Below are 16,748 nucleotides of genomic sequence, written 5' to 3' on the forward strand. Positions count from 1 at the left end.
GAAAGAGCGTAAAATTTCCTATCAAATGAGTGTTTGAAATACAAAATTCATTGAAAAATGACTGAGATATGACCATTTCAATTCATTCACATTATCCATCATAGTAACCATTCCGCCATTATTATCTAAGAGACGACTATGACGTCACAGTATTAAATTCCATTGTTGTAATACAACTTCCATTAAACGCCAACAAGTCATTTTTAGACCGATTTTCGAGCGGTTTTCAATGTTTGACACTGTTTACAACTCTCTTCCGCACTGGATAAACCACATTTCAACTCTAAGACAGCCTAAATAACGTCCCTATAACGGCACAAACATCACCCTCTCACTATAGCCTCATTTCCGATGTAAACTCACTTATCTCAATAATATCACAATGGCCGCCATCATTACACACATCTCTCATCTCAAACACCAAGTACCATATGCAACCTCCATGATACTTACCGTTTTTGCCTGCTCCGAGCTTTTATCTGCTTTCAGCTAAATATTTCTAGACCCCCTTCGCATATGCGTAATTAAGGCACTCTGGATGGCTTGGAGCTTAGAAACATCATTTTCCTGACCTTTCACTCAAATTTTAGTGACAGCATCTGAAAGAGCGTAAAATTTCCTATCAAATGAGTGTTTGAAATACAAAATTCATTGAAAAATGACTGAGATATGACCATTTCAATTCATTCACATTATCCATCATAGTAACCATTCCGCCATTATTATCTAAGAGACGACTATGACGTCACAGTATTAAATTCCATTGTTGTGATACAACTTCCATTAAACGCCAAAAAGTCATTTTTAGACCGATTTTCGAGCGGTTTTCAATGTTTGACACTGTTTACAACTCTCTTCCGCACTGGATAAACCACATTTCAACTCTAAGACAGCCTAAATAACGTTCCTATAACGGCACAAACATCACCCTCTCACTATAGCCTCATTTCCGATGTAAACTCACTTATCTCAATAATCTCACAACGGCCGCCATCATTACACACATCTCTCATCTCAAACACCAAGTACCATATGCACCCTCCATGATACTTACCGTTTTTGCCTGCTCCGAGCTTTTATCTGCTTTCAGCTAAATATTTCTAGACCCCCTTCGCATATGCGTAACTAAGGCAATCTGGATGGCTTGGAGCTTAGAAACATCATTTTCCTGACCTTTCACTCAAATTTTAGTGACAGCATCTGAAAGAGCGTAAAATTTCCTATCAAATGAGTGTTTGAAATACAAAATTCATTGAAAAATGACTGAGATATGATCATTTCAATTCATTCACATTATCCATCATAGTAACCATTCCGCCATTATTATCTAAGAGACGACTATAATGTCACCGTATTAAATTCCATTGTTGTAATACAACTTCCATTAAACGCCAACAAGTCATTTTTAGACCGATTTTCGAGCGGTTTTCAATGTTTGACACTGTTTACAACTCTCTTCCGCACTGGATAAACCACATTTCAACTCTAAGACAGCCTAAATAACGTCCCTATAACGGCACAAACATCACCCTCTCACTATAGCCTCATTTCCGATGTAAACTCACTTATCTCAATAATCTCACAATGGCCGCCATCATTACACACATCTCTCATCTCAAAAACCAAGTACCATAGGCACCCTCCATGATACTTACCGTTTTTGCATGCTCCGAGCTTTTATCTGCTTTCAGCTAAATATTTCTAGACCCCCTTCGCATATGCGTAACTAAGGCACTCTGGATGGCTTGGAGCTTAGAAACATCATTTTCCTGACCTTTCACTCAAATTTTAGTGACAGCATCTGAAAGAGCGTAAAATTTCCTATCAAATGAGTGTTTGAAATACAAAATTCATTGAAAAATGACTGAGATATGACCATTTCAATTCATTCACATTATCCATCATAGTAACCATTCCGCCATTATTATCTAAGAGACGACTATGACGTCACAGTATTAAATTCCATTGTTGTAATACAACTTCCATTAAACGCCAAAAAGTCATTTTTAGACCGATTTTCGAGCGGTTTTCAATGTTTGACACTGTTTACAACTCTCTTCCGCACTGGATAAACCACATTTCAACTCTAAGACAGCCTAAATAACGTCCCTATAACGGCACAAACATCACCCTCTCACTATAGCCTCATTTCCGATGTAAACTCACTTATCTCAATAATCTCACAATGGCCGCCATCATTACACACATCTCTCATCTCAAACACCAAGTACCATATGCAACCTCCATGATACTTACCGTATTTGCCTGCTCCGAGCTTTTATCTGCTTTCAGCTAAATATTTCTAGACCCCCTTCGCATATGCGTAACTAAGGCACTCTGGATGGCTTGGAGCTTAGAAACATCATTTTCCTGACCTTTCACTCAAATTTTAGTGACAGCATCTGAAAGAGCGTAAAATTTCCTATCAAATGAGTGTTTGAAATACAAAATTCATTGAAAAATGACTGAGATATGACCATTTCAATTCATTCACATTATCCATCATAGTAACCATTCCGCCATTATTATCTAAGAGACGACTATAACGTCACAGTATTAAATTCCATTGTTGTAATACAACTTCCATTAAGGTGTTTCGCTTCTGACGAAATTGAATTCACCGCGCAACTCGAACTGCCGGAAATTGGTCTGAATGTCGTTATAATAAAGAATTCAATACGGCAGAGAATTAATAGTTTCTACAAATAATTATAATCATCATCCATAGAAAGTAACATTATAAAGATTTTTATGCCAGAAAACAAACATATAATAAGCATTTTACATTTCGCGGATGTGAACCGGATTACGATAATGTAAACAAAAAGCAGACGAGAAGTCAAGGTCTGCGCGGTAACTTTGGTTGAGATGGTGAAACCAAAGTACAGACGCCATGGGTTCGTCTCGAAAAAGCAGAAGGAGAGATATGATAAAGTATCTGCAGGGCAATTGACTCGATGGATTAGGGGAGCTATCCTTACAGACCACAATTACTCCGCCAGTGCAACCCCTGTCAGCGTTGATCACGATCACGGTTTGTACATGTAAAATACGTAATCTAAAAGACTCGTTTTCATATCTGCATCTAAATTACCATGATTACACATAGGTCTATTAGAAATATTAGAAATATTAAAGGGAGGTACATGAATTTGTTGATGTTCATTTTATATACCAGGTCCAATCTAAAGACTTTTTGAACTATGACTACGTGTAGCTATTTAAAAAAAAAAATTATAGTAGTTAAAGATGTGCACCAAAAGAGAAGATATTGAATTTTTCTCAATATTTCATTGAAAAACAACATGACATAAGTAAGACATTGAAAACTTGTTTTTATCAAGTATATAATTGAATTTTCAAAGATATATTTTGATAAAAACAAGTTTTCATCTGATTGACAACAAAGTTTTAAAAATATAATTTTTTTTTGGGGGGGGGGGGGGGTATTTTATTGAAAACCACATGGCCTATTGTAATCAAAGTGCAACATGGAAATTTGAATCATATTTGATAATAATAAATTTAACTATACATGATGTTATATGTGGATTTCAATAATATATATATATATACTAGGCCTAGCTGTTACAAAAAAAAATTACATTTGCTGATGTCTTACCTTACATGACAATACTAATCAAAGATAATTACTGTATTTTATTTTAATACACTGCACGTGATGAAAGATATACTCATTTGACCCACAGGCCTTTAGATCACTTAGAAAAAAAATTGAGGTGTTAAAAAAAAAAATAAAGGTATGGAACTCTTTTCATAGGGTACCTACTTTCACCAATAAAATTCTTTTAAATTGAATGCTTTACAAATTTACTTTTTATCCATATATAAACAATCTTCATTCCTTCAAATTTCATTCCATAATTCCTTATACTTCTTAAGATATTATGAAATCAATTCCGAAATTGACCTGAATTTTTTAAATTGACATCAGCTTGCCAATGGGCCCAACACTAATTGTTAAGCGGGAACGACAGGACAAATTTTCTCCAAAGTCTATTCTAAACTCAATGAATATTTGCTCATTTGAATTTGAGATTTACATGATTTTTCTTTAATTGGATCATATGATCTTACTAAGTCACAAACAAAATGTTAGCAGTCTAATTGTTTTGAAAATAGAAAGGTATATAATCATGATAATGCATTACGGGAAAAAATTGTTCAACCATATAGCTTCTTTTACATTCATAATCAAAATGGCGGTGTAGTTGTTGATGCAGATTTTAACTTATTAATACAGACTACTTAACCTTACAATCTGGAGTAAGAAATCAACTTTAAAATGTTGAAAGATCTTGCAAATGCTATGCAACTCTTCGCTGCACCTCATACACCGTCTGTTTACATGTGAATGACCAGGGGCCCAAGCAAATGTAGAGTAAAAGAAAGTAGATCATATTTTAGATTGATTTCAGAATATCTTGAGAAATATCGGTATATGGAAAAATATGTTGGCACTATGAATTATTTTGAAAACTGGTTCTTGGAATTTAGTAAGTGTATCTAAACAGTAAACTAGTCAGGATGTGTTACAGTAGATAATAAAGAATGTGTAATGGTGATAATTTTTATTCATTATTCATAGAATTGCCAAATTTGAATATACTGGAAAGAGAGGAGATGGTGGATGGGGAAGAAGTGACTACATCTGAGGATTGGAAGGAGGGGAGGAGAGTAGTAGAACTTGGAGTGTTAGCTGAGGGCTTGCGGGGATGTTGTAAATGTGGCTTACCATTACAACTTTCACACACTATTTCTGTGTTGACATATGGTTTAGCTTCTTTGTTAAAGGTATGAACTCACCAATTTTTGCACAGTTTGTATAAAAACAACCTTGAAAGGTTTTTCCTTGAATTTTTCTCCATATAAAACAGGCAGTATTCCATATATCCATATTTTTAGTTTTGAAAGATGTTACATTTTTTTCTTTGAAGTAATATGAAGTAATGCATATTTAAATTCTTTTTTCCCAAGCATTTGATTTCATTAATGGTGAATGAATTTAGAACAGTGACCTGTAATTAGGGATTCATTGATTTTACATTAACATTTCAGGTCTGTTGCAGCAATACAAAGTGTAATCATATTAACCATGTAAAAACGGGGAAAAAACATGGAAGAGTGTGGGATGTAAATACAAAGCTATCAGCAGGTAAGAAGTTTAACGTACACATCCCCTACATCAGTTACATGTATATTTATTATTGTCAAGTCACAAGAGCCTGATTGAGTTTTACCTGTATATTCCAATATAAGCAAGTTTGTTGTCCCCCTCAACAGCAACTTGGACGCACCTTGAGAAATTGTTGCTGTCTTGGGGGACAATAAACTTGCTTTTGTCCTCATAGCCAGTAAATAGGTATATGTATCTATAAATTGATGTAATCAGTGGCGGATTTAAGGGGGGGCACACCCGGCGTGCACCCCCCCCCCCCCTGAAATTGTCAAAGTTAGCATAAAACATAGTTTTGTCGAGGAAATGTTTCTGATGTCTACTCGGTAGACCTCATTTTTACCCTACAAAACCTCTAGAATCCAAGAGCTTCGGGGGGCTTCGCCCCCTTGGCCCCCGGCAGGGCTTTGCCTCAAGGCGGCCCCCAGAACCCCTGCCTGAATCTGGCGCCCAACCCGCCAGGGTTCGACACTAACATTTTTCGGCGTTGGTCTAGCCGGACTAGTGCATCTTTAATTTTATTAGTCCACAGGCAATTTTATGAGTCCGTCAAAAATATAATTAAACAATAGAATTTACATTTCAAGGTACTTTTTATACTTTTTTTGTAATAAACAAAGCATGCGTTTACATGAAATGTTTTATACCAATATTTGTTGAAATTGCCTGATCAGGAACTAGGATCGTGTTCCCGATCTCATTATTCTCTATAAATGATTACGACATCCAAATGCCCGACATCTTTCTTTATGAGTCATAATAAATCATAATCCCTAAAATGTTTAATTTCATTCCAATGAGTCCTAAAACTTTCCGCCAAGATAGCTAAAAATACATACGGGTTTTCCAGTGCCGAGAATTTTAATTTTTTTCCCCCAGAAAACTTTATTAGTCGGCTAATACGCCACAACTTTTATTAGTTGACTCAGAATTACATAACTTTCCGCCAAGATGCAATGTTTAAAGCTAAAAATACATACGGGTTTTCCAGTGAAAGTTGTCGAGAAAACTTCGGTAATTTTTTCAGTTTAACTTTTACATTCATCTTTAAAATCGAAATTGAAACTGAAAGTACAAAAACAAAACCCAGAAAACTTTATTAGCTTACCATTCGAGGACTAATACGCCACAACTTTTATTATGTCCAAATGAAAATGTATTAGTCTGGGACTAACAGACTTTAAACGTTAATGTCGAACCCTGCCCGTCTAATCTTCAATTCCTGGATCCGCAATCAACTAAATAACTAAGTGATGTGGTTAAACTGTTTAATTCAGAATAAAAACTTGATGAGAAGGCAAGCTATTTAATTAACTTATTGAAGCAACAGAGGCTCATTTCAGCTTTCTGATCTTTTTCCACTTTTAATCTGTGCTGTCAACTTTTCAAAATATGCTTTAAAGGAGAGGGAAGTGGGTACTGCATGTATACTGTTTTACTCTTGTGTTTTACCACACAGTCACACCTTGTTTTGGCAATATGCCATATGATGGAATTCACTTTTATAGAAATCCAATGTCTGCTTCCTATTTATCCATGTGTCTGCCTGTATATTCACAAAAGAACCTATATTCACATCATAGAAAGGGTATAACAAGTTAGAATGGGACTTTTTTTGATTTGTTCTCTAAACCACTTGACTATTCAGATGGAAAAAATTCTCTGTAGAACAGCAAAGCCTTATTACTGTATTAATCATATTGATATTGAATCATCCTAATGTAGATCAATTCAAGTTTTGTTGCCATTACCCCTAGGGGTTTAGTTTGTTAAAAGTATGGGTTCTATTTTTAATTTCTGGTAATAAAGAGAGAAAATAAATGAGACTAAGGTGAGTGTTGTATTTCACAAGCTTCTTGTTTTAAGTGATTAGATTGATTTTTTTTTTACATTTATGAATTTGTATTTACAGCAATTGTACATGTTGGTATTGGTGCAACGCAAGTCAACAGTCTCCTTTCTGAGCTGAATATACCACCTGTAAGCCATGCCATGCTGGACAAAAGACAGAAAGAGATAGGCAGAGCTGTTGAAGATATTGCTGCAGAGTCTATGTCTGATGCTTTGCAGAAGGAACTGGAAATGATGAATGAGTGTGTAAACAATATAAATTCAGTTTAAATCTCACTATTTAGCTCAAATGAGCCAAAGGCGCAATAGAGCTTTTTTGATCAGATCAATGGTTGTCCAGCATACATGTGTAGTGGTCATATGGTATAACCTGTGTTGGTTAAGTCACAATTACTAACATGTATGTCACAAACATAACAACCCATTTAATTTTACATATAAGATACATGTATGTACTAATTGCATGCATTTTTGAAGGAAAAATTGTCTTATTTTCTTTACTTATTGATGGAGAATTAAATTATAAGGAATTAACTTCATAGTTATCCAAGTTATAATAGTGTAACCTGCTTTGAAATGAAAGCCTCGCTGTATAGAAAGCCAAAACTGGCACAACCCAGGATATACAGTATAACTTGGGTAGCTATTAAATTCATTCCTAGAATGAATTAAAAAAGGAAAATTTGATTGAAGAAAAAAAATTGAAGAGTGACAGAGACACAGTCTAATCAAAATTAGATGTTAGATCTGCTCGCATAATTGCTACACTAGCATCTAACAACATCCTATAGAGGGTCACTCAGAGTTCAAATTCGGAACAACCCTAGACTTATTTTCTTCAATTACGTCAACAAATAAACAATGATTTTGCAAGAGACAATTTGATTGGTTGATTAGAATTTGACCTCTGACGTGACCCTCAATGAGATGTTGTTAGATGTTTGTGTAGCGAGTATGCAAGTGGATCTAACAAATAATTTTAATTAGATTGGACAGAGACAGTGACTTCCTAGAGTATTGTGGCCCAAGCCCCAAGAGCCTCGTGTTTTAGTTTTGATCCCCAAATGAAAATCATAGGGAATACCTAATAATAATTGATAGTGATCAAGTTAATAGAATCTGATATACTGATAAATATAAGGTTTAGTCATGTACAGTATAATTTGTGTTGATAAATATGCAGAATGTTATGCACATTAGGGGGTGTTCTAAAGGAGACAGGTTCACAGTTAATAACTGATGTCTGTTATTTAACTATTTTTCAGAGAGATGAACGAAAATGGACTAGTTGTTGCTGTAGATGCTGGATGGCAAAAACGGGGTAGCGGAAAGACATATGATAGTTTATCAGGTAAAAATACTGTAAAAGCACAAATATTCGGGGGGATTAAATTTTGTTTATTCCGTTAACAAAATTCAACAAAATTAAATCCCACACGAAATTTTATATGACTATATATTGAATAGGGCTTTAAAAAAAATATGTTTGTTTCCTGTAACATTCCAAAAAAATTAAGGGTCGGTAGGTCGGGATTTTTTTTTTCTTATGAATTGTCAAACATCCCTGGACTCAATATACCAGGTGTCATATTTACAGTGGACATCCAACATGGCATCCAAAATGGCTGCCTAGCGGCAGAAAACGATCTTCAGAAAGTTGTAGGGGGAAATTGTTGTTATAATAATGATTACTCTTTATAACTAATCAAACATAAATGTAAACTAGGTTGACATATTTTATGTCTCAAGTTAAGCTACAAGCTAATTTTCTTTTTTTAATAAATGGAATCAGCTGATTGATCAAACGAAGTTTTGCCATTTGTCAGAAAAAAAATTCACCCGGGGGTAATTTGAATGGGTCGGTCGGGTTACAGGAAACAAACATATTTTTTTTAGACCTAGGGTTAGTTTTAAAACAACGACGAGATTATTTTTGATGTCAAAGCAACAAAATTTTATGCCCAAGAAAATTTATGCTTCTACAGTAGACAAATTTTAGGAAAATAAAAAAAAATATTGATGATTAGAGTGATTACTTTACTTCGTGCCCAACATAAACTATGCATTAAGTTTGCTTAGGACTTGATTCCATTAAATATGTATGCAAACAGATGCAGTAAATTTAGAAAGACACATATCTCAAAGTTCAACTGTCAAATATTCTTCTAAAGAACAGCCATGAATAGTTATGTTGCTCATGCAGGTAAAGCATATTCAGTTTTGTTCGAAATATGGACCCAAGGTGGGATAATGGAGCCAAAAAAGGATATAATGTTTACACGGGAATATATATAGGAGAAAAATCATTAAGAGTCATAATGAGTCAAATCAAAATATTAAAATATTAGGTGATTTTACACAGTAAGCGTATTCGCTAATCGCTCTATGGCACGCAACCAATTTTTAACGACACTTATTAAAAACATTATTTACCAAAGCATTGTCAATACTTAGAACACTAACTTCAAAGAAGTAGGGATTTGGTCCCTATTGCATCCTGCAAACACGTTTTATAGCAACTGTTTACTTTTTTAAAGTTAAACGATTTGCATTAATTATACAGCACCCCTCATGAAAAATAAATATTTGACCTACATGTAATTATGCTATAGTGCACTGGACGCACAGGTTCATTGCTGACTAAAGGGGTTAAAGGTTATTACCAAATGCATACATGTAACATCAGTGATCGAGTTTGATTTTCCTTGCCAAAGTATTAAGACATACATTTTATCAAGTTAAGAAATGCATGAAAAATGCTTTAATAAAAACAACGAATACATCTATAAGTTATACAGTTTTTCTAATTTGTAATTTTTCAGGTCATTGTTCCATGGTTGGTCCTCTCTCCAACAAAGTATTGTCATACTCTCTGAGGTCTAAGAATTGCAGAGTATGCAGTGTAGCTGAATCAACCAACAAGAATCCAGCAGCCCATGAGTGCTCAAAGAATTGGGAGGGTAGTTCAAAGGCCATGGAGGCAGATATGGTTATTGAGATGGTCCAAGATCTACAGAAAAGTAAAGGAATAACCATTGATGGAATCATTGGAGATGAGGACTCTACCACTATTGCAAGACTGAAAGCTAATGTCAATGCTGATATTAAGAAGTTGTCTGATAAAAATCATCTAAAGAAACTGTTTACAAACTCTTTGTTTACCTTGAAGAAAAAACATTCATCTCTGACTTTGTCTGTGATAAAGTACATTCAGAAATGCTTCAGTTACTCCATAGCACAGGGAAAAGGAAATGCTTCTCAAATCAAAGAAGACCTTTCATCAATTCCATTACACATATTTGGAGATCACCAACACTGCTCCTCAAGGTGGTGCAACTTCATTAACAACCCTAACCTGAGGTACAAGTCACTTCCACATGGAAAACCCCTGAAAGATAGGTTCCTTCAGGATGATCTGAAAGAAGTCTTCAGTTCATATGCAAGTCATTCTGATCGTCTTTCATGCTTAGGAAGCACACAGTCGAATGAGAGTTTTCACAGAATGGTGTCTGCAAAAGCCCCAAAGACCCATCATTACAGCTCTTCTTCAAGCCTCAGATATAGAGTTGCTGCATGTGTAGCCCAGAAAAATGTTGGACACAGATATCTTGTAAAGGTTTGTAAATTTTTATTTTTTCATGCTTATTGTGTCATATCTGAGTTGAACCACTCAAGTTATCTCTTACATTTGAAAATTCTGCAAATTTTAATCAAAAGCAGATTGTATTGTATATCTGAGTTGAACCACTCAAGTTATCTCTTACATTTGAAAATTCTGCAAATTTTAATCAAAAGCAGATTGTATTGTATATGTATGTACATTGTAGTTGTACATAATAGATTCTTTTATCCTTATTAAAGGTTAACAAGAAATTGGGCCTCTCTCCTGGCTACTATACTCGACGACAGTGCATTCTGAGGGATTTACAAAGAAAGCGACAGAAGGCCATTTCAGTGACACAGAAATTTAAAAGGAGAAGGAGAGAATTGAAAGCCAGGAAGTACGTACTAGTATACTTTGATTGTCATTTGTCAGGTGTAAAAAACCTTTTGTCAACCTCAAAAATGAAAATAAACCAAGAACAAGTGAATGCTGATAAGTATGAATTTAAGTGGGAATTAATATCAGGATTTTCATTTATTTACAACTCCTAATTTATTAGCTGTACATTAGGTGATTGTTTATTTTGCTAGGCCTTTTGTAAGACCTCAGTTTAGAATCATTTGTTTTACAGTATACATCTTCTTTACAGAATTCAAAGTATTTCTACAAAAGAAACAAGGGAAGGCATCAGTTATTTAACAGGATGTGATCTCCAGCAGGCCTCTGACATCGTTGAAATTCCAGCTCCAAAAACAATTCCAAAGTATGATCATCTCCCTTCAAGTCAGCTGTTAAATGCTGAAGAGATCTATTTTGATTTGGAAACTACTGGACTCGGTAAGAACCTAGATTTAAATGTTAAGTCAATGCTGATGGTTATGGCCCTCTTCCGGTATTTCTTTTGTATGCATTTTGAAGGAATAATACTAGAGTTATCATAGAAAACGAATAGAAATAGAGACTCTTGCATAATTCCGGCATTGGTACAAGTAGTTGAGCATGTTTTATATCTTTCAAAACTTTACCCTTCCTTCTGAGGACACTGATTAAAAAGAAATTGCATATTCTGAAAGAATTCAAGCATCTTTGAAGGAGTTAAGTCTTGGGGAAGAGGGTTACTATTATTATAATGTTTCAAAATTTTTTAAATCATGCATACTGTAAACGGATTACATTTGGCTGTGTATTCTAATAGCGGATTTGGCGAAACGCAGCAACCGCTAAATCAAGTACAACGCTAAATGTCTTGCACATATACACATAAAAAGAAAATGAAGAAATGCGCTAAATCAAATCTACGCTTACTTATTCAAAAGTCAAATTTCTGCCAAATATCATACATGCTAAATATAATACATTTACAATATATCAATTTTTGTATGTATTTTTTTTAATGCTTTTAATTTTAAAAACTTGAATTTACTTAAGGAATGAATTAAATAGCAACCCAAATTATACTGTATTACCTGGGTTCCGGCAGTTTACGCTTTCTAAACCTCAAAGCGGTTTATAAAAAAGCGTAAACTGCTCCAACCCAGGTTGTAGCAGTATAATTTGGGTTGCCATTTAATTCACTCCTTATGATTTAATTTTCAATCATCAAGAATATAAAACAAGACAAATTTTCTCTTTATAACGCCTTCAAATAGTTCATATTTTAAACGTAACGTCAAGCGGATTGATACAATTTGATGTAAGTCATTGTGACGTAAGCAAACCAGATTATACAATTTAGATTAATTTTTTATCCAATCAAATGATGCGTTACAATCAAAATTAAATTATTTGTTTTTTATTTTCAGCAAGGGATTCTCATATTGTGCAGTTGTCTGCAGTTAGAAATGATGAGGTTTTCAACAAATACATCATTCCAGAAAAACCAATGTCCTCAAAAGCTACAGAAATTACTGGAATAAAAGTAGTCAACAATAAAATGTACCACAATGATGAGGAAGTTGAGACAGTCAGCATTAAGGATGCACTGATCCAGTTTATCGACTTCATGAAGAAATCGGAGTCAGATGCTGTTCTAGTTGGACACAACTCCAAAGTGTTTGACCTTCCTGTGCTGTTCAACATTTTGAGTAAATTAAACATTTTGGAGGCATTCTCATCTGCAGTCATTGGTTTCATTGATACCTTACCTCTTTTCAAAATTTCGCATCCAAACCTTTCATCATACTCACAGTTACACCTCTTCGAAGAAATTCTACAAGACAAATACAGTGCGCATGACTCATTACAGGATGTCTTAGCCTTGAAGAGATTGTTGGACCATACAGGACCTTCCCCTGAAGTCAAACTTGCTGCATCTTTCACTTCAAACTCTGCCTTTGCCATATTCCATCACAAGAACACAACAAAAAGTCTAATGAGCACACTAAAGCCTTTATTGGACCAAAAGGTGATTTCGAATGGAATGGGAAATAAGATTGCCAGCAGTGGACTCTCCTTATCACACTTACAACTGGCTTATCGCAGAAATGGTAGGGAGGGAGTACAGGATGTGCTGACAGAGATAACAGATAACAGTGTGCGTGTGACAAAATCTAGAAAAATCATTGATTCTGTTGCAGATTTTCTCAGATCTGAGCAGTAACGCAGTTGTATGATGTTCTTTGTATGTAACTATGTTATTGTTTGTTTGGTTGTTTGTTTGTTTGTTTGTTTGATTTCTGTGAGCCAGTGCTCACTAGTAATACCCTCACTCTGATGTGAATATGGACAGACAGGAATAAACAAAGTTAATTGACAATGGATTCGTACAAAAATGAATCCAACCATATTTCATGTCTAAAAAATTTCAAGCATCTGTGATGAGTAGTTGTGGAGAAAACTGTGACAAAAATTTATTATTTGTGGTACAGACAGATGCACAGATAAACAGGAAGTTGAAATCAGATTCGTCTAAAACCAATTCCAACTGTGATGAGTAGTTGTGGAGAAAACTGTGACAAAAATTTGTTACAGACAGATTTGTGGTACAGACAGATGCACAGATAAACAGGAAGTTGACATCAGATTCGTCTAAAACCAATTCCAACTGTGATGAGTAGTTGTGGAGAAAACTGACAAAAATTTATTATTTGTGGTACAGACAGATGCACAGATAAACAGGAAGTTGACATCAGATTCGTCTAAAACCAATTCCAACATACGGCATGGCTAAAGAAAGAGTGTGCTAAAACTTAAAGCATCTGTGATGAGCAATTGAGCATGATGAGTGATTGCTGAGAAAAATTGGACAAAAATTTGTTACTGACAGAAAGACACACAAGTGTAGAAAAAGAAAAACATTATAAACCCTGTGCTTCAGAGCAGGGGTATAATTATGCCATGAACTATTGTTTTTTTTCAATGTTTATTGTTATAGGTAGTTTGTAGTTGAACAAAACATTTTCTTTCCATTCAAAATAAATCCTTATTTAGAAATTGACAACAATTTATTTTCATTACCCATATTTTGAGCATACATGAAAAATTAAAAGGTGTTCATTGATATTTATTGAAGAAGACTATGTGCATATTAAATTGAAACATGCACAAATGAATATGAAAGGAAATTCTGTAAATGTTTAATATTGTGTATGACCTATACTTGGCAGTAATCTATTTTTCAACAATCGGGCTAGGTTTGATTTCTAGCAAAATTTTTATTGTGTACTTATAAATACGCAGGTCATAAAAATAGCGATGTTCTTGATATAGCAACAGCAGTTTTCTGTCAAAGGCACAAAAAATCTAATGTTTACAGTATATAAAAATGTTGTATGTTACTTGTAAAGGTAACGATTTGATAGATCTCTATCACAAGGAACATGGATCTGAATAAAGTTAAATAGTTGATCATTTTTCATCTTGAATAAAGAACATTTTGTTTGATACAATGAAATCAAGAGAGATTTACATTGCATGACGCAAATTAAACTAGCTGTTATTGGTACAACTAGTAGTTCAAAACATTCATTTAGTCTTTTTTTTATTCCCTTCATTTTCAATAACTGGAATTTTGCTGTGAAACGTTTATAGTGAAATGATTACTATGTGGTGGTTTTTAGCTCACCTGACACGGAAGCCCGAGTGAGCTTTTCTGATCAAAGATTGTCTGGCAATCGGTCTTTTGTCTGGGGTGTGTAAAGTTTGATATATTTTATTTCTTTGAAAGACCAACTGGCCCAATTTCAATTAAGAGGATTTAACTTTGTTCATAGGAAGTGTCTCGCCCTCTTGAAGTGGGGGATAATTAAGAATTTTGGTGGCATTATTCAAAAATCTTCTGAAGAACCACTGAAGAAAAGATGACATTTACGTGAAATTTAGCTTCATTATACATACCCTATATTCAATACTTCCTGGGGGAAGGATGGTCCACAAGTGGAGCAAAGTATGCATAGAAAAATATTTGAAATGTCTGTAAAATTCTCTCAACTCAGAACAGGCAAAGCCATGATTAGTCAAACTATTAAAGAATTATCCTCAGGTAATGTGAGTGGACATGAAAATAGATATTAACCCCCCCCCCCCCCTCCCCTCTTCCCCTAAGTCTTAAATAGTCCCCCAAAAAATGAAATGTCCCTTTTCTTTTAAAGAAAAAGATTGAGTTTCAATACACTTATTCATTTAGGCAAATAGAAAATCCCCCAAAATCATGGAAGAGGCAAACAGAATCAATCCGAATTTCCTCTGGTCAAAATTTGAGAAAAATGGGTCAGAGGAAATTCAAGTTAAAATATCTTTAAAAGTAACTCATATTGATATACAATTTTTTACACCATTTGAAAGCACTTCATCTAAGTAACAAATATATAGAAAAAAAAATACTTGTTAATTATTTCTAATTTATTTTCCAAGATCATTTTATAAGCCCTGTGAAAGGAAAAAAAAAGGCATTTTTTTGTATGAGGGTGTGTGCTTTTTGATAAGAATTAAATTTTATCTTCTATCAATTATCATTATTATTTTATCAATATTTATATTCCCTGTGACTACTTTTAAAAGATAGCAAAAGGTTGGAATGATTTGAAAACATTTCATAGTTCAAAATAAATATTAAATATGTTGGACACAAATTTGGTCTTTTTCTTTACTAAAATGAGAGAATTACCTCCCTTTGTCAGGAACACCTATGGCTTGAAAATTAAATCATATTCATATGCATTTTTCTGGCTTAAAATAATTTATTATGTTTATTCTTACAATTAAAAAAGAAAAAAATCATTTTCAATTATTTTTAATGTCAGAAGCCAAACACCTTAAACGCCAACAAGTCATTTTTAGACCGATTTTCGAGCGGTTTTCAATGTTTGACACTGTTTACAACTCTCTTCCGCACTGGATAAACCACATTTCAACTCTAAGACAGCCTAAATAACGTCCCTATAACGGCACAAACATCACCCTCTCACTATAGCCTCATTTCCGATGTAAACTCACTTATCTCATTAATATCACAACGGCCGCCATCATTACACACATCTCTCATCTCAAACACCAAGTACCATATGCAACCTCCATGATACTTACCGTTTTTGCCTGCTCCGGGCTTTTATCTGCTTTCAGCTTAATATTTCTAGACCCCCTTCGCATATGCGTAACTAAGGCACTCTGGATGGCTTGGAGCTTAGAAACATCATTTTCCTGACCTTTCACTCAAATTTGAGTGACAGGATCTGAAAGAGCGTAAAATTTCCTATCAAATGAGTGTTTGAAATACAAAATTCATTGAAAAATGACTGAGATATGATCATTTCAATTCATTCACATTATCCATCATAGTAACCATTCCGCCATTATTATCTAAGAGACGACTATAACGTCACAGTATTAAATTCCATTGTTGTAATACAACTTCCATTAAACGCCAAAAAGTCATTTTTAGACCGATTTTCGAGCGGTTTTCAATGTTTGACACTGTTTACAACTCTCTTCCGCACTGGATAAACCACATTTCAACTCTAAGACAGCCTAAATAACGTCCCTATAACGGCACAAACATCACCCTCTCACTATAGCCTCATTTCCGATGTAAACTCACTTATCTCAATAATCTCACAATGGCCGCCATCATTACACACATCTCTCATCTCAGAAACCAAG

The 16,748-nt window shown here is 34.4% G+C and overlaps 2 protein-coding genes across 2 annotated transcripts; both read left to right on the forward strand.

Annotated features, from left to right (window-relative positions):
• The first annotated feature begins 2,829 nt into the window (after window positions 1–2,829).
• LOC134245572 (uncharacterized) lies at window positions 2,830–8,749 on the forward strand. Its single transcript, XM_062727851.1, has 6 exons — window positions 2,830–3,034; window positions 4,610–4,815; window positions 5,080–5,176; window positions 7,110–7,290; window positions 8,314–8,399; window positions 8,631–8,749. Exons 1-6 carry the CDS (start codon window positions 2,869–2,871, stop codon window positions 8,747–8,749), a joined length of 855 nt encoding a protein of 284 aa, XP_062583835.1. The 5' UTR covers window positions 2,830–2,868.
• Window positions 8,750–9,917: 1,168 nt separating this feature from the next.
• On the forward strand, window positions 9,918–13,599 carry LOC134245582 (uncharacterized). The gene is made up of 4 exons (XM_062727859.1): window positions 9,918–10,664; window positions 10,910–11,049; window positions 11,302–11,489; window positions 12,455–13,599. The coding sequence occupies exons 1-4, from the start codon at window positions 10,023–10,025 to the stop codon at window positions 13,249–13,251; spliced, it is 1,767 nt and encodes a 588-aa protein (XP_062583843.1). The 5' UTR covers window positions 9,918–10,022; the 3' UTR covers window positions 13,252–13,599.
• The last annotated feature ends 3,149 nt before the right edge of the window (window positions 13,600–16,748 follow it).

The sequence above is a fragment of the Saccostrea cucullata genome, unplaced genomic scaffold (genome assembly GCF_032062105.1).
Source record: "Saccostrea cucullata isolate Sc308-1 unplaced genomic scaffold, CSIRO_AGI_Scuc_v1 ctg14388, whole genome shotgun sequence".
Lineage (NCBI taxonomy): Eukaryota > Metazoa > Mollusca > Bivalvia > Ostreida > Ostreidae > Saccostrea > Saccostrea cuccullata.

Excerpts from the sequence above, each read along its gene's own strand:
- LOC134245572 (XM_062727851.1), top strand. The coding sequence starts at position 2,869 with ATGGTGAAACCAAAGTACAGACGCCATGGGTTCGTCTCGAAAAAGCAG. Across the intron at positions 5,177-7,109 it reads AAATACAAAGCTATCAGCAG|CAATTGTACATGTTGGTATT; the intron begins GTAAGAAGTTTA and ends TTGTATTTACAG. Across the intron at positions 7,291-8,313 it reads GAACTGGAAATGATGAATGA|AGAGATGAACGAAAATGGAC; the intron begins GTGTGTAAACAA and ends ACTATTTTTCAG.
- LOC134245582 (XM_062727859.1), top strand. The coding sequence starts at position 10,023 with ATGGAGGCAGATATGGTTATTGAGATGGTCCAAGATCTACAGAAAAGT. Across the intron at positions 10,665-10,909 it reads GACACAGATATCTTGTAAAG|GTTAACAAGAAATTGGGCCT; the intron begins GTTTGTAAATTT and ends TCCTTATTAAAG. Across the intron at positions 11,050-11,301 it reads AGAGAATTGAAAGCCAGGAA|AATTCAAAGTATTTCTACAA; the intron begins GTACGTACTAGT and ends TCTTCTTTACAG.